The 24,901-nt window shown below is 42.4% G+C and overlaps 1 protein-coding gene across 1 annotated transcript; it reads left to right on the forward strand.

Moving 5' to 3' along the window:
• Nucleotides 1–214: 214 nt before the first annotated feature.
• Nucleotides 215–24,901, forward strand: AQP3 (aquaporin 3 (Gill blood group)). Its single transcript, XM_070743657.1, has 6 exons — nucleotides 215–400; nucleotides 16,443–16,569; nucleotides 18,759–18,896; nucleotides 19,849–19,967; nucleotides 20,211–20,428; nucleotides 22,339–24,901. Exons 1-6 carry the CDS (start codon nucleotides 293–295, stop codon nucleotides 22,505–22,507), a joined length of 879 nt encoding a protein of 292 aa, XP_070599758.1. The 5' UTR covers nucleotides 215–292; the 3' UTR covers nucleotides 22,508–24,901.

Consider the following 24,901-nt stretch of genomic DNA (forward strand, 5'->3'; position numbering starts at 1 on the left):
CTTCAGCCTGTGTGTGTGTTTGCGTGACGTTGCTGACAAGACGGGGAGGAAAGGAAGGGAGGAAAAACCACACACTTCTGTGCAAGGCTGTGCTGTGGGTGTGTCAGGGCGTGGGTGTGCACCAGGGCAGAGGAGGACCAGGGGCGGATCCAGGCGCTTGCCACCTGCTTATAAGCTGGGGAAGGTTTGGATTCTGACCATAAGCCCCAAGAGCTGTGGCTGAGACCTTTGCAGGCAGACCCCTTCGAGACCCCCTTCTTCTTCCAGACTTGTCTTGTGAGCTCCAGGCGTGATGGGGAGGCAGAAGGAATTGCTCTCGGCCCTCGGACGCAGGCTGCGGATCAGGAATAAGTTGCTCCGCCAGGGCTTGGCTGAGTCCCTGGGCACCCTGATCTTGGTGGTACGTAAATGGATGGGGACTGGTGTGGGGAAGAAAGGAGGAGGAGGAGGAGGAAGGGAAGGAAAAAAAGGAGAGAGAAGGAAGAGGAGGAGGAAGAGAAGAAAAAGGAGGGAGGCAGAGGAGGAGGAGAAAGAGAAGAAGAAAAAAGAGACAAGGGGAGGAGAAAGGGAAGAAAAAGGAGAGGAGGAGGAGAAAGAGAAGAAAAAGGAGAGAGAAGGAGGAGGAGAAAGAGAAGAAGAAAAGAGAGAGAAGGAAGAGGAGAAAGAGAAGAAAAAGGAGAGAGAAGGAGGAGGAGAAAGAAGAAAAAGGAGGGAGGCAGAGGAGGAGGAGAAAGAGAAGAAAAAGGAGAGAAAAGGAGGAGGAGCATGAGGAAGAGAAGAAGAAGTAGAAAAAAAGGAAAAGAGGAGGAGGAGGAGAATGAGGAGAAAAAGGAGAAGAAAACAATACAGAAAAGTAGCAGGAGGAGGAGAAGTGAGAAGGAGAAAAAGGAGAGAGAAGGAGGAGGAGGAGGAAGAGAAGAAGAATAGAAAAAGAAGAGGAAAGGAGGAGGAGGAGAAAAAGGAAAAAAGGAGAAGGAGAAGCGAGAAGGAGAAAAGGGAGAGAGAAAGAGAATGAGGAGGAGGAAGGGAAGAATGAAGAGGAGAGGGGTTGAAAGAGAAGGAGAAGAAAGAGGGCGAGGAAGAAAGGAGAAAGGAGGATTAGTGGAGGAGGAAGAAGTCAAGGAGGAGAAGAGTGAGGAGAAAGAATGAGAGGGAAAGAAGAAGGAGAAAAAAGAGGGAAAAAGAGAAGGCGAGGAAGAAAGGAGGAGGAGAAAGGAGGATTTGTGTTGGAGGATGAAGAGGAAGAGAAAGAATACAAGAAAGAGAGGGAAAAGGAGAAGGAGAAATGAGGGTAGTGGCAGAGGAGGAGGAGAAGGAGGAAGAGGGGAATGAGGAGAAGAGCAAGAGAAGGAGAAAAATGAGAGCGAAAGCAGGAGAAAGGGAGAAAGAGAAGGGGAGATGATGGGGATATTGGTGAAGGAGGAGAGGGAGAAAGAGAAGAAGGAAGAGAGAAGGAGAAAAGGGGAAAGGGAAGAATGAGAGGGGTAGGAGAAAGAGAGACAGAAAAAGGAGGAGGAGGAGGAGGAGGAGGAGGAGGAGGAGGAGGAGGAGGAGGAGGAAGGCTTTACTCTATTTGGCACAATGAAATGCCCTGATGGAGCATGGCAGAAGTACCCTAGAATTAATTCCCTAAAGATCCCCCCCCCCCCTGTTCTGTTCACCCAAGGCAAGAACTTTGGTAAATGTCTGTTTGACTGAATATCTGTCCCAGTGAGGTCCAACTTATTGGGTTAACTTTGGGTGGAATGTGCTGCTCTAACCTAGGAAGTGGCCTTGCTTGGACTCAGGTTGTTGTGTGAACGGAGCCAGAGGCGGAAAAATCACCACTGAGATTTTCTCACTAGTTGCGCCCATGGACGGATTTGCTGACCGTTTGGCGGTTTCACAGGTTGAAGCGTTCTGTCTAGTTATTATATTATTATTATTATTTATTAGATTTGTATGCCGCCCCTCTCCGTAGATTTGGGGCGGAATGTTTGCACATTTTGGTGTGCCCAAACAAAATAGACAAAAGTTTGGATTTCTAGAAAGGGTCTTTTCTGATTTCTTCCAGAATTGCTTTGTGGTTTGCTTCGTATAGGTAATATACAAATAAATATAAATTTAAATATATTGGTGTTTTAGAATTTAAATCATATGTTTTTAATATTGAAGTTTTTAGTGTGTTTTAATAGTAGATTTCTTACCTGCTTTGTACTTGTTTATTGGGAGCCGCCCTGAGTCTCAGAAGAAGGGTGGCATAGAAATCAAATCAAATCAAATCAAATCAAATCAAATCAAATCAAATCATGATAGATAGATAGATAGATAGATAGATAGATAGATAGATAGATAGAAAGATCGATTGATCGATCTATCGATAGACAGACAGACAGACAAACAGACAGACAGATAGATTGGATGGATGAATAATAACCCACCTAAAGTGGGAATTGAGTTGAAGTTACCTTTGGAATTCCGGTGTTGAAATCCGCACATATTGCAGTTGTTAAGCTTGAGAAAGAAAAGGAGGGAGGAAGAGAAAAATGGGAGGAGAGAAGAGAGGGAAAGAGAGAGAGAGAGAGAAAGGGAAGGAGAGAGAAGAAGGGAAGGGAGGAGAGAGAAGGTTGGGAAGGGAGGAGAGAGAGCGAAAGGGAAAGGAAGGAGGAAGGGAGAGATAAAGGAAAGGGGAAAGGAACAGAGAAAGAGAGAGAGAGAGGGAGGGAAGCAAGAAAAGAAAAGAAGAAAAATGAAGGGAAGGAAGAAGAGAAAGAGAAAGGAAAGGAAAAGGAAAGAGAGAAGAATGGAAGCGAGGAAAGAAAGAAGAAGGGAAATGAAGGGAAGGAAGAAGAAAGAAAGTTGGGAAGGGAGAGAGGGTTGGGAAGAGCGAAAGGGAAGGGAAGGAAGAAGAGAGAGAGAAAGGGAAAGAAGGAGAAAGAGAGAGAGGAGAAAAGAAAGGAAGAAAGAAGAGAGAAGGTTGGGAAGGAAGGAGAGATAAGGGTAGGGAAAGGAAGAAAGAGAAACACTGCTAACTTCATGATCTAACTCCCTTCTGTTTAAGTTTTGGTTGAGCACGATCACCTTGGTACCACAACCGCATGTTCTCCAAATATCCGATTTGTCATCACTTGGCACACCTGTGCTACCTTTGGCACCACTTCAGCCCTGTTTCTCTTACTCCAGATTGTAAGGGGGTTGTAACTGACCCATTGCTTTTGGATAAATTAGGCTGCGGTTTCTCCAAGGTTAGGGTTCACGTCGCCTCTGTCCATCCACGGCTAAATAGAATTTGCTGAAGTCATTTGACGGGTCTCGATTCACAGAACCGACTGGGAGTCCTCGATTTATGATCACAACCGAGCTCCGACATTTCCGTCACTAAGTGAGACAAGCTCATTCCGCCCTGTTTTAACAATGTCTGTTAAGTCGAGGATTGCCTGGGGATTTTGAGTCTTAGCTTCTTGGCCAAATTCAGCCAATCTTCTCTAGCAAAGGATCTGGGAATCCTTTTTTATTTTTATTTGTTTATTTATTTACTTTGTCAAGTACGTATTGGGGGCCTACAAAGATACAACAAAGTTTATATACATGATCCTAGTAAGAGAGAAGTCTTACTAGTAATTCTTAGGCGACCCCTGTGAAATGGTCCTTTCCTTCGTTCCTTCGTTCCTTCGTTCCTTCGTTCCTTCGTTCCTTCGTTCCTTCATTCCTTCGTTCCTTCGTTCCTTCGTTCCTTCGTTCCTTCCTTCATTCCTTCCTTCCTTCCTTCTCTCATTTCCACCTCCTTCCCTCCCTCCTTCCTTCCCTCCCTCCTTCCTTCCTTCTCTCATTCCCACCTCCCTCCCTCCTTCCTTCCTTCCTTCCTTCTCTCATTCCCACCTCCCTCCCTCCTTCCTTCCTTCCTTCTCTCATTTCCACCTCCTTTCCTCCCTCCCTCCTTCCCTCCTTCATTCCTTCTCTCATTTCCATCTCCTTCCCTCCTTTATTTATTTATTTATATTTATTTATTTATTTGTTTGTTTTGTCATGTATGTATTGGTGGTATACAAACATATAATAATATTTATGTACATGATACTAGTAAAAGAGAGACAATAGGACAGGGACAGAAGGCACGCTGGTACACTTATGCACGCCCCTTACTGACCTCTTAGGAATCAGGAAAGGTCAATGGTGGATAGTCTAAGAGTAAAGTTTTGGGGGTCAGGTGATGATACTACAGAGTGTGGTAGTGAGTTCCAGGCATCAACTACTTGGTTACTAAAGTCGTATTTCCTGCAGTTGAGTTTGGAGTGATTTACTTTAAGTTTGCATCTGTTGTGTGCTCATATGTTGTTGTGGTTGAAGCAGAAGTAGTTGTTGACAGGAAGGACCTTTGAGTATTTTAATCCCTCCTTACCATATGAGTGGGGTGACGAAGGAAGGGTGATTCTTCTATTTTGAGTAAACTTTTCTGAAATCCCTCGGAGAGAGGCACAAATGATATTTACACAACCACGACAATTGGAGTTCCTTTCCCCAGGGTTTGGGAACCACAACGCCTTTGCACCATTGGGAGGAGAAGGAGTGGACGGGGGGGGGAGCTTGATCCAAGGAGCCGCTGAGAAGTTTGCCAAAGCTGAAAAGCCAGCGCAGCAAGGAAATAGCAGGGCGTTGCAATCGCAGCCTTGCCCATTTGCACCGATGTAGCCGTCCATTAAATGCTTCATTTCTTTCATCCATCCGCTGCTCCCTTGGGCAGAGCCTTCCGGGAAATTCATGGAGCCAAAGCCCATGATCGTGATCCTATTGGGAGCGGCCCAGAGTGTAAGATGGGCGGCTGTATGAATCTTGTAGATCTTTTAACTATGGGGGCCCTTTGGCGTTCTTCAAGCTGGGTGTTTGGTTTGCAGATGTTTCATGACCCAATGGGGGAACATCATCAGGGTTAGAAAGGAGTTTGTGGAGAAAGGGAGGAGGAGGAGAAGGGAAGGAGGAGGAGAAGGAAGAGGAAGACGAGGAGGATGACAACTATGGAGACCTTGGTGCTCTCTGAGCTTGGTGGTTTTCTCATTGAGTTTTCATTACCCAACTAGGGAACATCATCAATGCTAGAAGGGCTGGGTGGGTTGCTCTCTATTTATATATTAGTGGCTTCCCCTGTCAGTGTTGGTGTGAATATTCTTGGTAATTTCTTGATTTGGCTGTCTTTACTGAGATGGTAACTGACCCAGAACAGAGAGCTAACCCCTTTATATCACTGAAGGCATTGCTTAGTTCAAACATAGAATAATATAATTGGAAGGGACCTTGGAGGTCTTCTAGTCCAACCCCCTGCTTCGGCAGGAAACCCTACATCACTTCAGACAAATGGTTATCCAACATCATCTTAAAAACCTCCAGTGATGGAGCATCCACATCTTCTGGTGGCAGGCTGTTCCACTTGTTAATTGTCCTCACTCTCAGGAAATTTCTCCTTTGTTCCAGGTTACTTCTCTCCTTGATTAGTTTCCATCCATTATTTCACATCTTGCCTTTTGGTGCTTGTGGAAAAATAGTTTGACCCCTTCCAGTCTTCTTAGGAGCCCCTCAAATATTAATGTAATTAGTAAATATTAGTGTAATTAGTATAATATAATTAGTGTATATATTTTTTAAAAAAAATTATTAGAAAAAGTTTATTAAATATATAAACATTAAAAAAGACAGTACATAATCTTTAACCTCTGTTTCATATTTGTTTACATTGGTATTGTATTGTACAATGCCTTAAGTCAGACAAACAAATATAGAAAGGAAAAGAACAGATAGAGATAGAAGAAGGAAAAAGAAACATAGAAACATATAACACCCTCTTTCTCTTATGTTATTCTACAGCATTTAGTTCCAACGATTATTTTTCGGTTTTATGTAAAACCTTTTGAGTTGTAATATGATTTCTTACATCAAGTTTCAACAGAAGTTTATATTATATTTTTCTATTTATTAAACATAATTTCTCTCTATACAGCTTTATTTCTGCTTCCTGTTTCCCACCCATCTGTAAAATTCTTTCCAAATCTCATAGTATTTTGTTTCATTAGTGTATAATTATATACACTGGGTTTTAATGATGGGGTTTCTTACATTATACATGTTTTAATTGTTAGGTTTAGTGTTAGGTTGGGTTTCACTTTTTTATATTGTGTTGTATTTTGTTCTTATTGTTGTAAGTTGCCCTGGTCTCTGGAGAGGGTGGCATAGAAATCCAACCAAATAAATAAACAATAGAATAGAACAGAATAGAATAGAATAGGAATAGAACAGAACAGAACAGAATTCTTTATTGGCCAATTGTGATTGGACACGCAAGGAATTTGTCTTGTAACTAATCAATTTATTAGTTATTTGTTTAATATCTAATCTCTTCTTCTTCTTCTTATTATTATTATTACTATTATTATTATTATTATCAGTACAACACAGCAAACAAGATCACAATGCTGGATATCGTATTTCATCACCAGTCGGGCGCTTCCCAAGCACCTAGGACTGCGTGATGTAGCGGCGAATTATCTTTGCCAATCCCAGTAAAGTGGCTTTTTGCAATTGACAGATGGAGATTTTGTCAATTCCGATGGTTTTCAAATGTCCGCTGAGATCCTTTGGTACTGTGCCCAGCGTGCCAAGTACCACTGGGACCACTTTCACTGGCTTATGCCAGAGTCGTTGCAGCTCGATTTTTAGATCTTCGTATTTCACTAATTTCTCTAGCTGCTTCTCCTCAATTCTGCTGTCTCCTGGGATTGCGATGTCGATGATCCATACTTTCTTTTTCTCCACAATTACAATGTCTGGTGTGTTATGCTTCAGAATTCGGTCAGCCTGAAGTCGGAAGTCCCACAGTAGTTTTGCTTGCTCATTTTCAACCACTTTTTCAGGCTTATGATCCCACCAGTTCTTTGTCACTGGGAAATGGTAGTTCCGGCACAAGTTCCAGTGGATCATCTGTGCCACAGCATCATGTCTATGCTTGTAGTCAGTCTGTGCGATCTTTTTGCAGCAGCTGAGTATGTGATCGATTGTTTCATCTGTTTCTTTACAGAGTCTGCACTTTGGATCGTCTGTTGATTTTTCAATTCTGGCTTTGACAGCATTTGTTCTAATGGCCTGTTCTTGTGCCGCCAGTATTAGTCCTTCTGTCTCCTTTTTGAGTGTTCCACTTGTAAGCAATGACCAGGTCTTTTCTTTATCCAAGAACTGGCCATGCAATGCTTTGTTCCGCCAACTGCCCATACAACATTGAGTTACAGTTTTCTGTACTGGTCCTTAGTTTGCTTCACCTTGAGAAGCTTCCTATTGTTGACCTCCATCTTTGCTCAGCTAATGCATGCTTCTCTTCTTCCACTGTCTGTTTCACTTGCAATTATTATTATTATTGTTGTTGTTGTTGTTGTTGTTGTTATTATTATTATTATTATTATTATTATTATTATTATTATTATTATTATTATTATTATATAAGCATAGGAATCCTGCACCTGGGCTGGAAGAATTCTTGCCAAGCTCTCAGGAACATACTGTTCCAAATTCTGGGGAGAGGTGCCCAGACCTTTTGATATTCCTGCTTCTGACATAATTCTCCAGTTGATTGGATGCATACCGTAGATAGTCTAGGAGCTTTCACCCTGGGTAATTAACTGGCAATCTGACAGCAAGAGAAATATTTGGCCAGCAACGGTGGTAATGAAATTATCTCCCATCTTCCCCGAAGGCCAAATTCCTAAAGGGTAATTGGGTTGTTGCATGGGGTTACAGCCAAACAGCTTACGGCAAAGTAATTTCTTACGGGCTCTGCAAGACAAAGCAGATTGACAGGGTCTTCTCTCCCTTGAAGGCCTTTTGCTTCTGGGCTTGCCTTCCGTGTTAATTGGGCCCCTTTTGGTTCTTGTCTTAAGTCCGTTTGGTGGTCTTTATGGACCTCTGCAGATCTTGGAGGTTAAAATGTCCATTAGGGGACTGGAGGCTAAAAAGAACGATTGCTGGAATTGAGAACCTAAGAACCTAAGAAGAACCCTGCTGAATGGGGCCAAAGCCCATGGAGTCCAGCATTCTCTGTCCCAACGTGGCCCACCAATTGTCCAGGGGGATCTTGGGCAGAAAGAGAAGGCAAGACCCTCCCTTTCCCTTGACCCCCAACAAATGGGACCCAAGGGAACCCTGCCTGCCTCCACCAACGAAGAGGCGGCACTTGGATATCCATTTCAACTCAACATCCATGAATCTGTCCCACATTGCCTTGAAGCTATCCAGGCTGACAGCTGTCACGACCTCTTCTGGAAAGGAATTCCATAAACCGTCAATGACCCTCTGGGTGAAGAAATATTTCCCTTGATTTGTCCTCACTTTCTTACCTGTGAGCTTTAGGGAGGGTCCCCTCGTCCTAGTATTGTGTGATAGAGAAAATGATTTTTCTCTATCCACCTTTTCTATCCCATGCATGATTTTATACCCTTCGACCAAGTCACCCCTTCAACTCCGTCTTTCAAGGCTGAAGAGACCAAGGCGTTGCAACCTGGTTTCCTAAGGGAGGGGCTCCATTTCCTTGACCATTCCTGTGGCCCTTTTTTGCACCTTTTCCAGTTCCATTCTATCCTTCTTGAGGTGAGGTGACCAGAACTGTGGCAATATGTAGTTTAACCAAGGGAAGAGTGGAGGGTTTCCTGCCTAAGCAGGGGATTGGACTAGAAGACTTCCAAGGTCCTTTCCAACTTGTTGTTGTTGTTGTTATGTCAACAATACAACACAGCAAACTATGCTGGATTATGTATTTCATCATCAGTCGGGTGCATCCAAAGCACTTAGGACTGCGTGATGTAGGGGTGAATTATGTTTGCCGATCCCAGTAAAGTGGCCTTTTGCAATTGACAGGTGGAAATTTTGTCAATTGCAATGGTTTTTAAACGTCCGCTGAGATCCTTTGGCCCTGCGCCCAGCGTGCCAAGTACCACTGGGACCACTTTCACTCGCTTATGACAGAGTCATTGCAGCTCGATTTTCAGAGCTTCGTATTTTGTAAATTTCTCTAGCTGCTTCTCCTCAATTCTTCTGTCCCCTGGGATTGGGATGCCGATGTCTGGTGTGTTATGTTCCAAAATTCAGTCTGTCTGAAGTCAGAAGTTCCACTGTAGTTTTGCTTGCTCATTTCCCACCATTTTTTGGGGCTTATGATTCCACCAGTTCTTTGCCATTGGTAGATGGTATTTCTGGCACAAGTTCCAGTGGATCATCTGTTGTTGTTGAAGAGCCAGGGGAGACAGGATAGCAATCTTCCAATATCTCAGGAGTTGCCACAAAGAAGAGGGAGTCAACCTATTTTCCAAAGCACCTGAGGGTAGAATAAGAAGCAGAGGGTGGAAACTAAACAAGGAGAGAAGCAACTTAGGACTAAGGAGAAATTTCCTGACAGTTAGAACAATTAACCAGTGGACCGACTTGCCTCCAGAAGTTGTGAATGCCCCAACACTGGAATTTTTAAAGAAGATGTTGGATGACCATCTTATACCCCCAAAAATACAGTACTTTAATTTTTAGGTCATCCTTATTCTTATATAGGACTTAACACTCCTGTAAGTTTGGACAATTCCCCCCCCCCCAAAATCAGATTTTAAGGCCTCGTTATTACGCTTCTTTGACCCAAACCGAGCTCCTTTTCGGCGCCTACAATGCGCGGTGTTCTGTTGGAAACCCCTCCAGAGAACGCCCTGCTTCCTTGCCCAACCCTGGTGCAATTATTCTGCCTCTAGGAAGATTTCTCCGGTGCCAAGTTTAATTAACGAAGCGGCCCATGGGAAGATCCCTATCGCATCTCCCGGGGAAGAACAAAACAAACCCTTGAAAGCTCGGAGGGCAAAAAGGAAAAAAAAAATCAGCAGTATTTTTTGGGGGGAACGCCTGATGCTAGACTTAAAAAAGGACCCCTCCCTGCTCCACCTCTTGGAACAAGAGGAGGGGAAAATATTCATGGCTTTAATGAATTTGGGAGCACTGGAATAGGGGAAGATTAATTTTGGGAGGAACAAAGAAACGGAGCTTCTTCAGCTATTACGATCTGTCCCCAAGGCAGGGAACACAAGCCGAATTCTGCAGGTGTCTTGTCTGTAGTTCCCCTCTGCGCACCTTCTAGGCAAGGTGGGGCAGCAGTTGGAAGGGCCTCTTGTTATTCTTCGTTTTTGGGGTTGGGTGATGGCACCAGGGCGAGTTCATCCTGGATCAAGACGAGGGCGGGCCCCACAGGTTGGCTTTGTCGCTTGGCTCTGGGTCATGTCTGGAATCCATTTTGAGCATTGGATCTTCGGGTCTGCCACAGCTCGGGAGACGTAGAGTCAAAGTAACATTTCTCTCTCCTGAGAGTCAAGGTCACTCTACCCTGCAATTGGAGGGATGTGACTGGGAGGCATCTCCAGGTGGGGGGGGTGCATTTATTGGACCATGGGATGGACATGTGGGTGCTGGGGCAGGGAGCTTGGGCTTTCTTTTGGGTGGGCAAAACCTGGAAACTTTCAGAATTCAGATTTTCCCAGATTAGAATTAAATTCTTTATTGGCCAAGTGTGATTGGACACACAAGGAATTTGTCTTTGGTGCCTATGTTCGCAGTGTACATAAAAGAAAATACATTTGTCAAGAATCAAGAGGTACAACACTTAATGATTACAGGAGTCAAATAAGCAACGAGGAAACAATCAATAATAATAAAAAACTTAAGGATACAAGCAACAAGTTACAGTCATATAGTCCCAAGTGGGAGGAGATGGGTGATAGGAACGATGAGAAAAAACTATTAGAAATAGAAGTGCAGACTTAGTAAAAAGTTTGAAAGTGTTGAGGGAATTATTTGTTTAGTAGAGTGATGGTGTTGGGGAAAAACCTGTCCTTGTGTTTAGTTGTCTTGGTGTGCAATGCTCTACAGTGAGGGTAGGAGTTGAAACAATTTATGTCCAGGATGTGAGGGGTCAGTAAATATTTTCACCACCCTCTTTTTGACTCGTGCAGTCTACAGGCCCTCAATGGGAGGCAGGTTGGCAGCCATTGTTATTTTCTGCAGTTCTGATTCTCCTCTGAAGTCTGTGTCGGTCTTGTTGGGTTGCAGAACTGAACCAGAGAGTTCTAGAGGTGCAGATGACAGACTCAATGATTTCTCTGTAGAACTGGATCAGCAGCTCCTTGGGCAGTTTGAGCTTCCTGAGTTGGGGAGAGAAATTAGAATCAAGAAGCCATGATCCATTGAGGAGGGAAGAAATTATATTTTTCCCCCTAGCTTTTTCTCAAGAGCTGCATAAATGGATTTAGTATAACTTGGTTTCTACTCAGGATCTACACTTTCTCTAAGGACCACCTGCGTGCAAAACTACCATGGAGATGAGAGCAGAAGAGACAGGACTGATTGTAATTTTAATTTTCCTGCCATAGGCCAAGTACTTTTTTTAAAAAAAAACCCTTTGGCCCTTTTAATAATGCAAAATCCAATTGTTGAACCTGAACTTTACAAGAACGTTCCGCTTCTTATGTTGTCAAAAGGTCTTGAAAGATTTCTAGGTGAAAATGGCATAACAAATGGGAATAGACTGTCTTGCTATGCAAAACCTACTACCAGTAGTTTGAGTGGAAATACAGAACGTTGGGCACCGATGTGCAGTTTGCAAAGCAGGAAATCCAGGGGAAAGCAGTGAACGAATTAGGATAGGGAGAAATGGAGGAAAAAGCAATGTTGCAGACTGTTACGTTATTCATGACTGGGAGAGCCAATGGTAACAAGGTCAGGCAATGAATAGACATAGCAACTAAGTCAGCAATGGGAGCTTACCACTTCTGAGTCTGTGCAGAGAATCAAAACTGGAACTTAAGTTTAAGGCTGGGCGTGGCTCAGTCCGTTCTGCATTCTCTGCACTCTGTACTGTCTGTGCTTGTCTGCTCTGCTGAAATAAAACTAACTCCTGCTTGGGTTTACTTGAAGAAATAATCTGCTAATTGTATTGTAAATATATATATATTTACAATACAATTAGCATTGTATTGTATTACAATTAGCATTGTAAATATATATATTTGCAATACAATTAGCATTTATATATATAAATATTATATACAGTATATGTAAACTATAGATTATAGTTGTCAGCTATAAAAAAGTTTATCTGCCTCAGAATATGGCCCCTGGTGGGGTCGAGGGGCAAAACGGAAGCTCCACATACAACAACAATAATAATAATAATAATAACAACAACAACAGCAGCAGCAGCAGAGTTGGAAGGGACCTTGGAGGTCTTCTAGTCCAACCCCTGCTTAGGCAGGAAACCCTACAACCCTTCAGACTGATGGTTACCCAACATCTGCTTAAAAACTTCCAGTGTTGGGGCATTCACAACTTCTGGAGGCAACTTCTGTTCCACTGATTAATTGTTCTAATTGTCAGGAATTTTTTCCTTAGTTCTAAGTTGCTTCTCTCCTTCTGCAGCTTCCACCCATTGCTTCTTGTTCTACTCTTAGGTGCTCTGGAGAATAGCTTGACTTGTTCTTTGTGGCAACCCCTGAGATATTGGAAGACCACAATAAGGTGTAACATCACACCTGGCACCAGTGTTACCTCTAATTTTTTTTTGCGGTGGGCGGAAAAGTATAGTGTCTGAGCGGCAGTCCCTTCGGGACTGGGCGGCACAGAAATAATAAATAAACAAACAAACAAACAAACAAACAAACAAAAAACCCACCCTGTTTTGCCTCAGAGAATTTCAAAATAAAATACTGTACTGTGTGTCTATAACAGTGAGCTCATAATAGGGCAACTCTATCAATATGAAAATGCCACTTAAATAGTTGAGCTAATTTCAAACTAGATTTTGATTTTCTTTCTCTCTTCCTTACTCCCATTCTTTTTCTTTCTCTTTTCCTTCCTCTCTTTTTTCTCTCTGTTTCTCTCTCTTCCTCTCTTTCTCTCTCTCTCTCCTTCCCTCTCACTCTTTCCCTCTCGGCTTCTGGGCAGGTTTGGAAAACTCTGAGTTGATGATGATTTTTAAGTGAGCGATTGCTCACTGCTCAGCTTAGAGGGAACTATGCCTGGCACCCAGTTTTGGTTTCCACGTTATATAAAAAGATGTTGAGACTTTGGGAAAAAAGGTGCAAAGAAGAGCAACTAATATTACTAAAGTCCTGGACACCAAAATGTATCAAAAGTGGTTGCAGGAACTGGGCATGGCTAGTTTAATGAAAAGAAGGACCAGGGGAGACATGATAGCAGCCTTCCAGTATCTCAGGGGCGGCCACAAAGAAGAAGGAGCCAAGCTATTCTCCAAAGCACCAGAGGGTAGAACAAGAAGCAATGAGTGGAAACTAAATAAGGAGTGAAGTAACTTAGAACTAAGAAGAAATTTCCTGACAGAACAATTAGTCAGTGGAACAGCTTGCCTCCATAAGCTGTGAATGCCCCAACACTGGACGTTTTAAAGAAGATGTTGGATAAGCATCTGTCTGTAGCATGGGGTTTCCTGCCCAAGCAGGGGGTTGGAATAGAAGACCTCCAAGGTCCCTTTCCAACTCTTGTTATTCCATTCTCTGCTATTTCAGTCCCAGCCCTCTTCCAGATCTCAAATCTGGCACCATGGTTGATTTATCACTCAATTTTGCCAGCCCATTCTTCTCCAACCTTTCTCAAATTACAGCCCCATTGTGTCTTTGTCATCCCTAAACACGGGAGTTTTGAATAAGTAGTTTTGAATAACTCCGTTCCTTGGGCCAGTTTTCGGTGGGGCCCAACGGATCTTGTTGTAATCGCGTTGTATACCAAAGCCAAACTTACGGAAGAGCGCCCGCGAGAAATCTTATCCTGTTCCACGCCCTGTGTAAGATAATCAGATTGACTGACATAAAAATTGGCAAAGGATACACGATTCAAAGTCCGTTTTTTTTTAAAGCTCAAGGACGAATAACTATTTTTTTAAAATCCTCTGCTATAGGAGTGAAATTTAATCAGCTTATCAGAGGAAGGAGGAAGAAGTAATCTGAGCGCAAACAAGAGTTGATTGCACAAGAACCTGAACTAAAATGGAAACTTATAAGTAATCTCTTGGTTACTTGGAAACTGTCCGTCAATGCTACGCCACCTCCTCCCACATACCTTGCTGCAGCCAGTAAGAGCCCACAGAGTCGGCCCTCTCCAGGTCCCATCCGCCAAACAATGTTGGTTGGCAGGACCTCAGGGAAGAGCCTTCTCTGTGGTGGCTCCGACCCTATGGAATCAACTGCCCCCAGAGATTCGCATAATCTCCTCCTTACCGGTTTTCTGGATAGCTAATAAAACCTGGCTTTTCCAGCAGGCCTGGAATTAAGATTGATTTTTAGGAATTGGGAGAGGTCAACAATGGACAGTCTAAGGGTAAAGTTTTGGGGGTCAGGTGATGATAACATAGAGTCTGGTAGTGAGTTCCAGGCATCAACTACTCGGTTACTAAAGTCGTATTTCCTGCAGTCGAGTTTGGAGCAGTTTACTTTGAGTTTGTATCTGTCGTGTGCTCGTGTGTTGTTGTGGTTGAAGCTGAAGTAGTCGTGGACAGGAAGGATGCTGTATCAGATGATTTTTGGACTATGCTTAAGTCGTGTTTAAGACGATGTAGTTCTAAGCTTTCTAAACTTAGGATTGTGAGTCTAGTTGCATAGGGACTTCTGTTGCGAGTGGAGGAGTGGGCAACCTTGGGTAATCCTCGACTTAGATGTCAATCATGACCATCCTGAGACAGGTCCCCCATGCAACCAACCTGATTTTTATGATCTTTATACTGGTTGTTAAGTGAATCAGCAGTCGTTAAATCAACTTGGTGTTTGCCATGGGTAGTTTTTTGCCAGTTTTTGTGGTCATGTGACAACAGGACTCAGCAAAGAGTTGTAACTCAGTGGAAATTCGATGCCACGGGGGGGGGGAGCCGTTATAACTTCAGAACTTACAACTACTTTTAGAGGGGTCCATTGTAAATTTCAACGGTTGCCTAATGGGAAGTCGAGGAGGACTACCTGTAGGAATGTAAAGTACAACATTTTGCAATAAAAAGTCTGTATTTGGAACCCACAACATGCACAAATAGTATACTGTACTCTTATTTTGGGTAATTCGAATCGAATAGAGTCGGAAGGGTCTTCTAGAGCAGTGTTTTTCAACCAGTGTGCCGCGAAGAAGGAAGCTCAGGTTCCGGTATCACAACTTTTTGCTGAGAGCGAGAGTGAGAGTGAGAGAGAGAGAGAGAGAGAGAAAGCAAGAGAGAGAGAAAGAGAGAGAAAATGAGAGTGGGAGAGAGAAAGCAAGAGAAAGAAAAGAGAGAAAGAGAGAGAAAGCAAGAGTGAGAGAGAAAGAGAGAGAAAGAGAGAAAAAGAAAGCAAGAGAGAAAGAAAGCAAGAGAGAGAGAGAGAGAAAAGGAAAGGAAGGGAGAGAGAGAGGGAAATGAGCAAAAAGGGGAGGAAAAAAGAGAAATGAGAAAATGATTGAGACAGAGAATGAGAGGAGAGAGAAACAGAAGATAGAGAGAAGTGACTCTTGATTTAAAGCATAGGATAAAAAGCCCCCAAAGAATAAGAGAGAAACCCCCCCCCAGCCCTCACCTGTTTTTGGAAATGGTTTAAGAGTATACACACACATGCACACACACAAACAAGGGTGGGGAGGAGACAGAGATGGAAAAAGAGAGGAGAGTGTCTTAGGGTGTCATTTTAGTTGGTGGTGTGCCAATGTAAATGTAAATGTAAAAAATGTGCCGCGGCTCAAAAAAGGTTGAAAACCACTGTTCTAGAGGTCTTCAAGCCCAGCCCCCTGCTCAAGCAGGAGAACCTGTGAAGATAGAGAGATGAACAATTCAATTTAATTTATTTTATTTATATGCCGCCTAATCCCAGGGCGGTTTACAGCAATAAAAATACAATACAATATTACAATAAGAGCCAAAATATCAAATAAAATGCAATAAAAGCCAAATATTAAACAGTAAAAAGCAGTAAAATGGTAAAATAAAATACTGTTTTGATTGGATTTAGGGTTTTTATAGGGGGTTATTTTAGTCCAGGGTTTACGATGGGGCTTTATAACTATTATTAATATTTGACTTCTTTTTTTATTATTGTATTACTGTGTTGTTTTTACTGTTGTAAGTTGCCCTGAGTTCTATGGCACGGAAGTGGAATAAATCAAATCAAATCAAATCAAATTAAATTAAAAAATAAAGCAGCAAAGCAGTAAAAGAAGGGAATTAACGGCAAAATGATCCAGCTTGCAAAATATAATATTCTGTGGGGCAGAAGAGAATTTTGTAAGCGAGACGACGGATTTTATGATCTGTCCAGGTTGAATTCTACTCAAGCAGATCCTTGGTGTCGCCTCCTATTGATTGCAAATATAATCCGCCTCTTTTTCTGATGTTTCAAAACTTCAACTTCACCGTGTATTTCCCCCCCCCTCCTTCTTTTCAGATGTTCGGTTGTGGTTCGGTGGCGCAGCTGGTGCTCAGCCGAGGGACTCACGCCCGTTTCCTGACGGTCAACTTGGCCTTTGGGTTTGCTGTGATGCTGGGAATTCTGATCGCTGGACAAATCTCCGGTAGGGCGGCTTTTATTGATCGCCAAGACATAGAAGGCCCCCCATTTTATGGAGTATAAGACACAATCCGCAACAATGCAAACTTTCCTTTTTCCCTTTCTTTTCCCTTCCCTTCATCCATCCATTTATTTTCCTTTCCCTCCCTTCCCTTCCCTTGCTTTCTTTTCTTTTCTTTTCCTTTTCTTTCTCTTTCCCTTCATTTTTCCCTTTCCTTTTCTTTCCCTTCCTTTCCCTCTTTCCCTAATTCTATTTTGCATTCTCTCTTCTCTTCTCTTCCTTTCTTTTCCCTTCCCCTCTTTCCCTAATTCTATTCTGCATTCTATCTCCTCTCCTCCCCTCCCCTCTCCTTTTTGAGTGGCCCAAAATGCATTCACAGGACTGGAGGGAAGAGGTGGCGGTTGTCCTAAGTTCTTTTTTTGGGGGGGTGGGATTTTTCGACCGGTCGTAAGTGATGGCCGTAAGCCGAGGACTCTCCGAATATTGGTTGCAACTTTTGTGCGATTATGTCATCATGCAAGCTTCCTCCAGGGTCCCCAAAAATGTGTGGCGCATAATTGATGGTGCAGAGCCGTGAAAAATTGCCTGGAGACTCCCTGATGTAACCTTACTATATCGGGAAAGGAGAGAGGAGGTGTTAATGAGACAGCGCACACCTTAATTAACACAAACTTAATCACAAGACCCGCAAACACCTGCAGCACCTCCGTCTCTAATGGCTTCGCTTAAGCGAATTCCCCTCGGGTTCCCTAAAGCAGTGTTTCCCAACCGTGGCAACTTGAAGATATCTGGACTTCAACTCCCAGAATTCCCCAGCCAGCAGTTGCCAAGGTTGGGAAACACTGCCCTTAAGGACTCATAAATAAATGACAATTGCTAATGCCCCAAATTTCGATCCAGGTGTCGCAGTGGTCGTTAAGAGTGAAACATGGTCATAAGTCCCTTTTTTTAAGGACCGTTGTAACTTCGAACTGTCGTTCCATAAATAGTTGAAGGTTTTCACTTTAAAAAAAATTATTTCCAAATGTTTTAATCAACATGGGCTTAATGAATAGTATTGACTGAGTCATTTTGATAATAATAATAATAATAACAACAACAACAACAACAACAATAATAATAATAATACTATATTGTTCACTTTATATATAATAATAGAATAGGATGGAATGGAATAGAATGGAATTATAGAAGAATAGAATGGAATGAAATGGTAGAAGAATAGAATAGAACAGAACAGAATAGAATATGGAATGGAATTATAGAATAATAGAATAGAATAGAATAGAATAGAATAGAATTCTTTATTGGCCAAGTGTGATTGGACACACAAGGAATTTGTCTTTGGTGCAAATGCTCTCAGTGGACATAAAAGAAAAAATACATTTGTCAAGAATCATGTGGTGCAACACTTAATGATTGTCATAGGGGTCAAATAAGCAATGAGGAAACAATCAATATTAATATAAATCAGAAGGATACAAGCAACATGTTACAGTCATACAGTCCTAAGTGAGAGGAGATGGGTGATAGGAATGATGAGAAAAAACGAGTAGTCTTATATGTAATATAATAACCAAATAGTCTTTCCTCATTTACTTGTACATAGTCATAATTTTTCATCTTCCAACTTCTACTTCTATTTTTCCAACTTCCCATGTTGAGAAATGTTCTCCTTCTTGTCCTTTGCTTTTGACATCAATCTATCCTCACAGTCTAATATCTTTTTGATTATCTTCTCCTCTGTGGGAATATCTTCATGCTTCCAATATTGCGCAAATACATATTCTTGTTGCTGTCAACTCATGTAATATTAAATCTGTATTTCATTTTGCAATAGTTTTTTGGTATTATACCTAACAAAAATATTTCTGATTTTTTTAAGATCTAAAACCACCTATATTTTACTTTTTAAAAATTATTTATTTATAAACTTTTAAATCAACACAGGCTTAATGAACCGTGCATTGTCTGAGTCATTTTGCTTATAAAAGATAATAATAATAATAATAATAATAATAATAATAATAGCAACAACAACAACAACAGCATCAATAATAATAATAATAATAATAATAATAATAATAATAATATAATACCTAACAAAAATATGTCTGTTTTTTTAAGATCTAAAACCATGTATGTTTTACTTTTTGACATATGACTAACCAGCGGAGGATAATTTTTTATAGGTGGTCATCTGAACCCCGCGGTGACTTTTGCGATGTGCTTAATGGCCCGGGAACCTTGGATCAAACTTCCGGTTTACGCTCTGGCGCAAACCATTGGAGCCTTTCTTGGAGCGGGCATCGTGTTCGGCTTATATTTCGGTGAGTTCAGTTCAAGGGTTTGGCCTTCTCCTTCGGCTTCAACCTTCACCAAAACGGTCTCCATTTCCTTTCCTCCAAAGATCCATGGAGAGTCTCAAGTCCTTCAGGTCATGGTTAAGTCTTCGGAGAGGGGCGGCATACAAATCTAATAAATTATTATTATTAAATTATTATTTTTTCAGGAAGCAACTGGATTTTCTGTTTTTTTCTTTGAAGATGTTTCTCTTTCCCTCCCAGAAGCTTCATCAGCTCTGACTGGATGTTGCGGAAGGGAAGGATTGACACTCCTTGCAGCCAGCTAATCCTTTGCATCCTTTTACAGGATCATTGAGGCCACTTGGAGGTTTAACTATGTCTTCATAGTGGTACAAATGGTTCCTGTAATTATTTCCAGAACAGATTTGCAGAAACCATTTGTACTCCTTGTTCTGTCCCAATGACAAGCCCTCCAATAAATAGGTCCACACACACAGAGTTGACTAGTTTTAAGCATACAATGTCTAATAGTTTACTAGCAAAAAGTTTAACTGTAAAAAATATATCAGCAAAAGCAAGAAAATCAGTCCATTTCTGTAGCGGCTGTTAATTAAAGTCTCGGGCAGAAAGCCAAAACTCCCCAAATAGTTTTCTTTGATTCATTCTCTAATTAACACGACTCAAGGTGAATTGGCAGGAAACTTGAAGACAGTTTTCAGTTTCTTCATTTGGAAATCACAGAAATAATCCACAAGCACGGTCCGATAGTCCAGCTCTCATATTTGAATGTTGACTTCCTCAACCACTTGTCATGAGACTCACCCTTAAGTAGCCAAAAGGCGTGGCCAAGTGAAAATGAAACTTGGTTGCATGCAGCTGTCAAAGGGGGGCTTTGAAAAAGCTTCTTTTGGGGGTGATGGGTGTAGGAATTCTGAGATGTTTCCTTCAATTCTCTGTTTTGTTCCTTTGCTCCTAGATGCTATTTGGGCACATGGTAATAACCAACTCTTTGTAACGGGCGGCAATGGGACGGCGGGCATCTTTGCCACCTACCCGTCAGAACACTTGAATTCCGTCAATGGGTTTTTTGACCAGGTAAGGCACAAAGGTCCAGGCTCAACAGGATCAGATTCGGGGTCCTGTTAAGCAAAGCTTAGTTTAATGGGGGTGATGTGATAGGGGTAGTTCCAACATCTATGGAGTAGACGAACACATCAAAAACAATGACACCCACCCTGAAAGTGAAGGGCAAACAGCTTTTGTGTCTTTTTGAGTCAAGACACTCAATGCTCTCTGACTTCTTTGAGGAGCACACATTTTAATCTTCTTCCTTTCCAGTTTATCGGCACTGCGGCGTTAATCGTTTGCGTGCTGGCTATTGTGGATCCTCACAACAACCCTGTGCCCAGAGGCTTGGAGGCCTTCACCGTCGGCTTCGTCATCTTGGTCATTGGGACCTCCATGGGCTTCAATTCCGGCTACGCCGTCAACCCAGCTCGAGATTTTGGCCCGCGTCTCTTCACCGCCATCTCTGGCTGGGGTACCGAAGTTTTCACGTAAGTGGCTTTTGTGTCTGACCTGTGGTGGGACTTTGCACAAGGGTTCGACTAGAAGACCTCCATGGCCCCTTTTTCAATTCTTCATTAAAAAGAGAGGCGAAGAACGGTGGCAGGAATTGGGTTTAGCTACTCCAGGTGTAGACAAAGTTGGCTCTTGTATGACATGAGGACTTCAACTCCCAGAATTCCTGAACTAGCATGATTGGCTCAGGAATTCTGGGAGTTGAAGTCCACACGTCATAGGAGAGCCATCTTTGCCTACCCCTGGGCTAGTCTAATAAATAGAAGGACTAGGGGGAACGTGATATCCTGTCCTGTCCTATCCTATCCTATTCTTCATTCCATCTATTCTATTCTATTTTATTCCACTCTTTTGTACTCTATTCTATACTCAACCTTACTCTACTCTACTCTACTCTACTCTACTCTACATTCTATTCTATTCTATTCTATTCTATCCTTCACTCTTCTCCAAAACACCCAAAGGCAGGACAAGAAGCAACGGATAGAAACTACTCCAGGAAAGAAGAACTAAGCAGAAATTTCCTGATATTTAACCATTAGTGGAACAACTTGTAGTCCAGAAGTTGTGGGATGCTCCATCAGAGGAGGAAGTTTTTAAGAAGAGATCGGACAAGCTCTTTGTCTGGAATGAAGATAGGATCTCCTGCTTGAGCAGAGCGGGTTGGACTAGTAGACCTCCAGAGTCCCTTCCAGCGCTATTCTGATTGATTGACATCGATTGATTGATTGATCGTTGTTTGGCGCCAAGGAAAATTTCTAGAAGGCACAGTCAGCGAAATGGGGTGTGGAGTCGAGGAACAATTCCATTGTTAATGATCCTCCCAATGAATCATAGATGCTTCGGTTTGGCTGGGTTCCTAAAATTCAATTTTACACGCAGAGTTACAAAGAGAACTCAGCCCTTGAGGGAGTTTGGAAGGGGGGGGGGAGATAACTGTGAATTCCTTGGTGCTCTCTGACCTTCGTGGTTAGGCAAGGAGTAGGAGAAAGAGGAGGGGAACTATGGAGTCCTTGGTGCTCTTTGAGATTGGTGGTTTGTTTACAGAAAATTCATGACCCAACCAGGTCACATCTTCAGGGCTACTACTGATAGTAGCACGGCTGATACCGGTTACACTGATTATGCGAACTAGTTGGGTCGTGAAACATCTGGAAGAAAGCAACCAAGTTCAAAGAACACCACGGACCCCACATTCCTCCTCCTCCTCCTTTCCACAAATCCCACCCCCTTCTACAACTGATGATGTTACCTAGTTGGGTCATGAAATATCTGCAATAAAACAGCCAATCTCAGAGTGCACCAGGGACCTTACAGTCTTCCTCCTCCTCCTCCTCTGCACAAACCCCCTCTGTTCTACCACTGATGATGTTACCTAGTATGGTAATCAAATGTCTGCATGAAAGCAACCAAGCTCAGAGACCATCAAGAATACCACAATTATTGTCATTGTCCTCCTCCTCCTCTTATTCTTCTTTTTCTTCTTCCTCTTCTTCCTCTTCTTCTTCTTGTTGCTGTTTTTGTTGTTGCTGTTGTTTGTTGTTTTAGTTGTTGTTGTTGTTGTTGTTGCTGTTCTTCTTCTTTTTCTTTTTCTTCTTCTTCTTCTTCTTCTTCTTCTTCTTCTTCTTCTTCTTCTTCTTCTTCTTCTCCTTCTCCTCCTCCTTCTCATTCTCCCCCTCCTCCTCCTCCACTTCCTTCTCCTCCTCCTCCTCCTTCTCTCCACAAACCCCACTCCCCTTCAGCCCTGATGACGTTACCTAGTTGGTTCATGAAATGTCTGCATGAAAAAAAAAATGCTCAGAGAACACCCAGGACCAACCCTGAGCTACCAATATTCTCACCTCTGGGCCCAACCAAGTGATTTTTTTCTGCTTGTGTCTTGCAGGACCTCTGGGCACTGGTGGTGGATCCCCATCATTGCCCCTTTCCTGGGCGCCATCGCAGGCGTTGTGGTCTACCAGCTGATGATCGGGTGCCACGATGAACCGCCTCCAGAATCCAGCGACGAGGAGAGCGTCAAGCTGTCCAACGTGAAGCAGAGGAACAATGTCTGAAGCTGTGCACTTGACCCCCTGGACAATATTTTTTTTAAAAAAGATAAAAAATTAAAAAGACTGAAAAAGAACCAAATAAGAAAGCAAACTATTTCACGTAACAGGATTTGGGAGTCTTCTCCACGCATACTTCTTTGTCTACGCTTGATGCTTTGTTTTGTTTTTTGTTAAGGCAGCTTTCTCCCATCAGGTTCCCTCCAGGTGTTTAGGAACTAGAATTCCCAGGTTCCTCTTTCGCCCTGCTGGTTGAGGGATCGTGGGAACTGGAGGCCCAGCAAACTTGGAGGTGGAGGGAACTACATGGGAATGTCCATGTCTAGCTTTGCTAAGGTAGCTTTTCTCCCATTAAGTTCTTTCTGGAACTAGAATTCCCAGGTTCCTTTTTTTGATCACGTTGGCCATGGAGAATGGGAATTGCAGAGCTGGAGGTGACCAAGTGAAGGGAATTTGCCTGTGAATACACATGCTGATGTTTCCCTTAAGATAGCTTTCTCCCACTGAGTTCCCTCCAGATGTTTGAAAACTAGAATTCCCAGGTTCCTCTTTCAACATAGTTGGGGGATTGTAGGAATTGGAGGCCCACCAAACCTGGAGGTCACCAGATGGAAGGAATCTCATGGGAATGTCCATGTCTACCTTTCCTAAGGCAGCTTTCTCCCATCAAGTTCTTTCTGGAACTAAAATTCCCAGGTTCCTTTTTAAAAAAATCATGTTGTCCTGGGTGAATGGGAATTGCAGAGCTGGAGGTAACCAGGTGAAGGGAATTTGCCTGTGTATACACACGCTGATGTTTCTCTTAAGATAGCTTTCTCCCATCAAATTCCCTCCAGATGTTTGAAAACTAGAATTCCCAGGTGTCTCTGACCACATTGATTGGGAAGAAGGAGAATTGCGAAGACCTAAATCTGGCCAACTTTTCTCTCTTCCTTAGTTTCACGAAAAGGAAACGTCTGACAATAATTAATTGAATTCAAGAGTGTGGATAGACAGGGACCGATCCAGTGGAGAAGAAAATGCGATTGGCCTTAACTTAAGTCAAACTTTGCAGAAAAGTTGGGTCTCATTCCGTCTTTCTAGACCTAGAACCTAGTCATTCGTCTGGATTATTCCAGACAAATAACCTTCGTCCCGATTATTTACGTCTTTCGCTTTCTCTGAAAAACAACGGAGTACATTTAATTCTTGTTGCTTTAACTTGTATTTCTTCATTGTTTTTAAATGTGCATTTGTGAAAAGATCTCCAGACGGTGACCGCAACCGTTGTGTCTTAAGCAGACCCTAGTGTGGCAGGATTGAATGTTGAATTTTGGCCCACTTTTTTTCTCTTTTACATGGGTCTATTTTTAATGCCTAGTGGCTAGTACGAAAACAAACAGAACTGGGAAGAAAACCACGCACAGATTAGTGACATCATGCAATTCCCCCAGTTATTTGAGAATCAGTTTATTTCAGTGGTTAAGGCAGCAGGCCAAAACCCAGGAGATGGTGAATTCTAGTTCTGCCTTAGCCGTGAATGCCAGCTGGGTGACTTTGGGCCAATCTCCAGGTGATGGAGAGTTCTAGCTCAGCCTTAGGTATGAAATCTGAGTAGGTGACTATGTGCCAATCACCAGGAGATGGTGAATTCTAGTCCCATCTCAGGCATGAAAGACGGCTGGGTGACTTTGGGCCAATCTCCAGGTGATGGAGAGTTCTAGCTCAGCCTTAGGTATGAAATCTGAGTAGGTGACTTTGGGCCAATCACCAGGAGATGGTGAGTTCTAGTCTGGCCTTAGGCATGAAATCTGATTGGGTGATTTTGGGTGAATCACTAGGAGACAGTGAGTTCTAGTCTGGCCTTAGGCATGAAATCTGATTGGGTGATTTTGGGCCAATCACCAGGAGATGGTGAGTTCTAGTTTTCACTTTAGATACAAAAGCTGGTCGAATGACCTTGGGCCAGTCATTCTGTTTCAGCCTAGCCCACCTCACAGGGCCGTTGTGTGGAAAGCAGGAGGAGGGAGGAGTGTTAGATATATTCACTAACTTGAATTATTTGTAAAAAGAATAAAGGTAGAATACAAATAAAATCCATAAAAATTTATTCCGACCCTCTCCTTTTTTTAAAAAAAAGCACTTCCACCGAAGCTTCCTAAAAGACACAGACAGACTGGAAATCTTTTTATTGCCAGTGTATTGCAAGTGTCCTTAAATTATGGATCTGTAAAGTTTAACATTTGTACTGTGTTTCCAGGTATTTTTTTTAAAAAAAATGAAATTAATGCACCTCTTGTATGATTGCTGTTATTATTATTTTTTGCAGTATTTGTAAACTGGACTGTAATATATAGGCTGGCATTGCAAATGCCACTGTTTGACATGGAATGAAATAAACGGAATCTTTTTTAAAAAAAA

This window comes from Erythrolamprus reginae, chromosome 2 (genome assembly GCF_031021105.1).
Source record: "Erythrolamprus reginae isolate rEryReg1 chromosome 2, rEryReg1.hap1, whole genome shotgun sequence".
Taxonomy (NCBI): domain Eukaryota; kingdom Metazoa; phylum Chordata; class Lepidosauria; order Squamata; family Dipsadidae; genus Erythrolamprus; species Erythrolamprus reginae.